This window comes from Haliotis cracherodii, unplaced genomic scaffold (assembly GCF_022045235.1).
Source record: "Haliotis cracherodii isolate W230 unplaced genomic scaffold, xgHalCrac1.p SCAF_1, whole genome shotgun sequence".
Classification (NCBI taxonomy): domain Eukaryota; kingdom Metazoa; phylum Mollusca; class Gastropoda; order Lepetellida; family Haliotidae; genus Haliotis; species Haliotis cracherodii.
In genome coordinates, this window is record NW_027266264.1 from 86,030,779 (window position 1) to 86,037,184 (window position 6,406).

At 44.6% G+C, this 6,406-nt stretch overlaps 1 protein-coding gene across 1 annotated transcript; it reads right to left on the reverse strand.

The window, feature by feature from the left end:
* Positions 1 to 5,335: 5,335 nt before the first annotated feature.
* Positions 5,336 to 6,406, reverse strand: LOC139458207 (serine-rich adhesin for platelets-like). The gene has a single exon (XM_071239556.1). It carries the CDS (start codon positions 6,404 to 6,406, stop codon positions 5,336 to 5,338), a length of 1,071 nt encoding a protein of 356 aa, XP_071095657.1.

The following is a 6,406-nucleotide window of genomic DNA, read 5'->3' on the forward strand; positions in this document are numbered from 1 at the left end:
GCAGATCGGATTTGCCTCTCACTTTCTACTTCGCAAGGACAGAAGATCTTCTCACCCATGTAGTGTGTATATAGTGCAGCATAGGTGTAGCGTTAATTCGTCAGGTTGGAGCCTTTCGTGTTTGAGCCTGTAATATAAATATGCAAATTCCATTATTATCCGCTTCCATCAAGGAAGGCGGTGGATCAGCTATGCATGCCATGTTATTGCCATGTACAATGCTGTCAATCATCAGTGATGCCCATAGTTACTTCCCCCACACAGCGTGTAGCTTGTGATCGGTGCTCGATAGGTTTATATGACGGCCGTTTTCAGGTGCAAAATATGTTGTTGTATATTTTGAAATAAAAATGCTGGTGATTACATGTTTGTAAGTCGATTTCATGAAATAAAGGACAAGGAAAAGCCTCCTGTGTGATGTGGTATATGAGGTGTATTCCCTTGTTGACTGGGTCACGACAGATGTATATCAACCCCTACAGTAAGTCTCACAACACGCGAGATGGCTACAGCACGTACAGTATGGTCCTTGGCACATGACAGTGCGGCCGATGCAGTCAGTCGACCATGGTTTTTACTTCTATTTGTAATCGCATGTTTGTTAGGGCTGGGGTAGCCTAGTGGTTAAAGCGTTCGCTCGTCACGCTGACCACCCGGGTTCGATTCTCCACATGGGCACAATGCGTGAAGCCCATTTCTGGTGTCCACCGCCGCAATATTGCTGGAAAATTGCTAAAAGCGGCGTAAAACCACATATCACTGTTATGTGTATTATGATTGAAATGTGTTTGAACAAGAATTCGAACACAACCGGAATTGCAGTTTATTTGTTTATAATTAACAGCATATCCGTTACCCAGTGTGAAATTACTTTAATTATTTCTTATCTGAAGGATTTCCTAAAGATGACCTAATTTCCATTCCAAACTTGTTCAGAAGGTGTTAAATCCCTCATACACACGCAGCAAACAGTAACTGGTGTGATGCATGTTGCATAAAGAGAAGGTTAAAACTACATAATTGAACATGAGTTCAGACACCTTACCTTATCTAGCACCTTGCTTAAAGCCAAATGGTTTCGTCTTACTATTATCCATGTACACGTCAGTTTAGCTTTGTGGGTCACGGCTGACATGCACGCGACGTTAATCCCTATTTCACCGCACTATGTGATATACGGATGGGTACTATAGTTAACACTTGCAGATGATAAGAGAACGATCGTTTGATGTACGGGTGGGTACTGTTGGTGGCAGGGGTAGGAACGGTCCTATTTAAGGGGGGGTGTTACTATTGGTGGCAGGGGTAGGAACGGTCCTATGTTGAAGGGGTGTGTACTATAGGTGGTAGGGGTAGGAACGGTCCGATTTTGAGTGAGTGAATGAGTATGCCTGTTGGCCTATTGCTGTCTCAGCCTGTGTAGTGAGTGGGTATGGTTTTATGTCGCTTTTAGCAATATTCCAGCAATATCACCAGAAATGGGCTTCACTCAATGTACCCATGTCGGGAATCGAACCCGGGTCTTCGGCATGACGAGCGAACGCTTTAACCACTAGGCTACCCGACCGTCCCTCCTATTTTGAAGGGGTGTGTACTAACACAGTCGTAGATACTGCCAGTGTTCGTTACCGTTATACACCTGTGATGCTGCTAACTGAAAGCTGACGTGGTATATCTGTAATATTGCTGACATGTTCGGGTATCCACGTTTAACTGTCGCGGGGCATCTCATTATAATTAGGCTAGCACTGTATTCCGCTATAAGTCTTGACGAGTACAAGTCACATTCACACGTGTATGCGCGTCGCTCCATACGTGAAACAATCTTGAACGCGAAGTTAAACCCCATTGCCCACACCGTATACAACATACTTCCACATGGAGATAACTGTAGCAGCCGTCCGTTTAATTGTGCTAATGCCTTATAATACCGCGCAAGTGAAGTATTTACACAAATAGAAACGTTTACACAAATGTATCTAACACTGCGTGCAGAAGCTTGCTTTTACAAAACCATCACACAGTATCAACGTTAAACTGACTGTGTAGAATATTCAAATCATCTTGTTTGATTGTTGAGACTCAGCACAGCGCGAGTTTATTTTCACAATAAATAGGAAACACCTTTCTCCGTGACGGACGGCGTGTTACATATAGATAAAAACTGTCCTTCATATTTCCTACACGTAGACAACCAGATCCCGAGCTAGATATACGTCTTGCCAGTACGCCAGTGGGTGCGAACTGCCCCCTCAACACACGCTCCATGTGCTAGCAATTGAAATTGTGTTTTTTAAACAATTTTGGAAATTTGAGCTCTCAAACCCGGCTTTCAATTTATGACGTGCTCCCCAGCCGATGGATTTTTTGTGTTGGTTTCTCTGGGTTTGTTTGTAGCGGTGTAGCCGAGATGATCAATGTGAGTGTTAAAGTGGGCTGTAAGTTGATATGTACAGACATAATTTCACCGAGAATCGTATTAAAGAATTAGATATCAGCTTATAGGTAAAAGCTTCCCCCAGGACATGATACACATGCTCGCGAGCTACAAGATGTAGTCGGTTCTGTTTCAAAAAGAATACACAGTTGTGTGGAATAGACAGTAGATGTGTGGAACAGACAGTCGCTGTGTGGAATAGACAGTAGCCGTGTGGAATATACAGTAGTGTGGGAAAGACAGTAGATGTGTGGAATAGAGAGTAGATGTGTAGAATAGACAGTAGCAGTGTGGAATAGACAGTAGCAATGTTGAATAGACAGTAACAGTGTGAAATAGACAGTAGATGTATGGAATAGGCAGCTGTGTGAAATAGACAGTAGTTGTGTGGAATAGACAGTAGAAGTCTGGAATAGACAGTAGTTGTGTGGAATAGACAGCAGCTGTGTGGTATAGACAGTAGCTGTGTGGAATATACAGTAGATGTGTGGAATAGACAGTAGATGTATGGAATAGACAGTAGATGTATGGAATAGACAGTAGATGTGTGGTATAGACAGTAGATGTGTGGAACAGACAGTCGCTGTGTGGAATAGACAGTAGCAGTGTGGAATATACAGTAGTGTGGGATAGACAGTAGATGTGTGGAAAAGAGAGTAGATGTGTAAAATAGACAGTAGCAGTGTGGAATAGACAGTAGCAATGTGGAATAGACAGTAACAGTGTGAAATAGACAGTAGATGTATGGAATAGGCAGCTGTGTGAAATAGACAGTGGCTTTGTGGAATATACCGCAGATGTGTGGAATCGACAGTAGAAGTGTGGAATAGACAGTAGATGTGTGGAATAGACAGTAGATGTGTCGAATAGACAGTAGCTGTTCGGAATACGCAGTAGATGTGTGGAATAGACAGAAGCAGTGTGCAATAGACAGTAGCAGTGTGGAATAGACAATAACGGTGTGAAATAGACAGTAGATGTATGGAATAGGCAGCTGTGTGGAATAGACAGTGGCTGTGTGGAATATACAGTAGATGTGTGGAATAGACAGTAGCAGTGTAGAATAGACAGTAGATGTATGGAATAGACAGTAGCAGTGTGGAATAGACAGTAGATACGTGGAATAGGCAGCTGTGTGTAAATGACAGTTGCTATGTGGAATATACACTAGATGTGTGGAATAGACAGTACTTGTGTGGAATAGAAAGTAGCTGTATGGAATACGCAGTAGATTTATGGAATAGACAGTAGATGTGTGGAATAGACAGTAGATGTATGGAATAGAGAGCAGATGTGTGGAATAGACAGTAGATGTATGGAATAGACAGTAGATATATGGAATAGACAGTAGATGTGTGGTATAAACAGTAGCTGTATGGAATACGCAGTAGATGTGTGGAATAGACAGCAGCTGTGTGGTATAGACAGTAGCTGTGTGGAATATACAGTAGATGTGTGGAATACGCAGTAGATGTATGGAATAGACAGTAGATGTATGGAATAGACAGTAGATGTGTGGTATAGACAGTAGCTGTATGGAATACGCAGTAGATGTGTGGAATAGACAGTAGATGTATGGAATAGGCAGCTGTGTGGAATAGACAGTAGCTGTGTGGAATATACAGTAGATGTGTGGAATAGACAGTAGAAGTGTGAAATAGACTGTAGTTGTGTGGAATAGACAGTAGATGTATGGAATAGGCAGCAGTGAAGAATAGACAGTATATGTGTGGAATAGACAGTAGATGTGTGGAATAGGCAACTGTGTGAAATAGACAGTAGATGTGTGGAATAGACAGTAGATGTGTGGAATAGACAGTAGAAGTGTGGAATAGACAGTAGTTGTGTGGAATAGACAGCAGCTGTGTGGAATAGACATTAGTTTTTTCGAATAAACAGTAGATGTGTAGAATAGACAGTAGATGAATGGAATAGACAGAAGATGTGTGGAATTGGCAGTAGATGTGTGGAATAGACAGTAGAAGTTTGGAATAGACAGTAGTTGTGTGGAATAGACAGTATATGTATGGAATAGGCAGCTGTGTGAAATAGACAGTGGCTGTGTAGTATATAACGTAGATGTGTGGAATAGACAGTAGAAGTGTGGAATAGACAGTAGTTGTGTAGAATAGACAGCAGATGTATGGGATAGACAGTAGATGTATTGGATAAACAGTAGCAGGGTGGAATAGACAGTTGATATAAGGCATAGGCAGCTGTATGGGATGGACAGTAGCAGTGTGAAATAGACAGTAGCTGCGTGGAATAGACAGTAGCAGTGTGGAATAGACAGTAGTAGTGTGGAATAGACAGTCGCTGTGGAATATACGGTAGATGTATGGAATAGGCACCTGTGTGGAATAGACAGTAGCAGTGTGGAATAGACAGTAGCTGCGTGGAATAGACAGTAGCAGTGTGGAATAGACAGTCGCTGTGGAATATACGGTAGATGTATGGAATAGGCAGCTGTGTGGAATAGAGAGTAGCAGCGTGGAATAGACAGTAGTTGTGTGGAATAGACAGTAGATGTGTGGAATAGACATTAGATGTATGAAATGGGTAGCTGTGTGGAATAAACTGTAGTTGTGTGGAATAGACAGTAGATGTGTGGAATAGACAGTAGCTGTGTAGAATAGACATTAGATATATGAAATGGGCAGCTGTGTGGAATAAACTGTATTTGTGTGGAATAGACAGTAGATGTGTGGAATAGACAGTAGCTGTGTGGAATAGACAGTAGCTGTGTGGAATAGTCAGTAGCTGTGTGGAATAGGCAATAGTTAAATGGAATAGATAGTAGTGAGTTTGGTTTAACGCCGGCTTGAACTGTATACCTGTTATACAATGCATGTCAGCTTAATATGGAGGGAAGCCCGAAGTGATGCAGGTCTCCGATGTTTACCACTCTGGTGAACCCCTGGAAGAGTTGTCTGCCCTGATGGAGAAAATGGTCTGCCCTGGTGGGAAAGAGTTGTCTGCCCTGGTGGAGAGAGTTGTCTTCCCTGGTGAAGAGAGTTGTCTTCCCGGGTGGAGAGAGTTGTCTTCCCTGGTGGAGAGAGTTGTCTTCCCGGGTGGAGAGAGTTGTCTTCCCGGATGGAGAGAGTTGTGTTCCCGGGTGGAGAGACTTGTCTTCCCGGGTGGAGAGAGTTGTCTTCCCGGGTGGAGAGAGTTGTCTTCCCGGGTGGAGAGACTTGTCTTCCCTGGTGGAGAGAGTTGTCTTCCCGGGTGGAGAGAGTTGTCTTCCCGGATGGAGAGAGTTGTCTTCCCGGGTGGAGAGACTTGTCTTCCCTGGTGGAGAGAGTTGTCTTCCCGGGTGGAGAGTTGTCTTCCCTGGTGGAGAGACTTGTCTTCCCGGGTGGAGAGAGTTGTCTCCCTGGTGGAGAGAGTTGTCTTCCCGGGTGGAGAGACTTGTCTTCCCTGGTGGAGAAAGTTGTCTTCCCTGGTGGAGAGAGTTGTCTTTCCGGGTGGAGAGAGTTGTCTTCCCTGGTGGAGAGACTTGTCTTCCCGGGTGGAGAGAGTTGTCTTCCCGGGTGGAGAGACTTGTCTTCCCGGGTGGAGAGAGTTGTCTTCCCTGGTGGAGAGAGTTGTCTTCCCGGGTGGAGAGACTTGTCTTCCCTGGTGGAGAGAGTTGTCTTCCCGGGTGGAGAGAGTTGTCTTCCCGGATGGAGAGGGTTGTCTTCCCGGGTGGAGAGACTTGTCTTCCCTGGTGGAGAGAGTTGTCTTCCCTGGTGGAGAGAGTTGTCTTCCCGGGTGGAGAGACTTGTCTTCCCTGGTGGAGAGAGTTGTCTTCCCGGGTGGAGAGAGTTGTCTTCCCGGGGGGTGGAGAGAGTTGTCTTCCCGGGTGGAGAGACTTGTCTTCCCTGGTGGAGAGAGTTGTCTTCCCGGGTGGAGAGAGTTGTCTTCCCGGGTGGAGAGACTTGTCTTCCCGGGTGGAGAGACTTGTCTTCCCTGGTGGAGTTCACGTGACAT

Coding starts and splice junctions, on each gene's coding strand:
- LOC139458207 (XM_071239556.1), bottom strand. CDS start 6,406: ATGTCACGTGAACTCCACCAGGGAAGACAAGTCTCTCCACCCGGGAAG.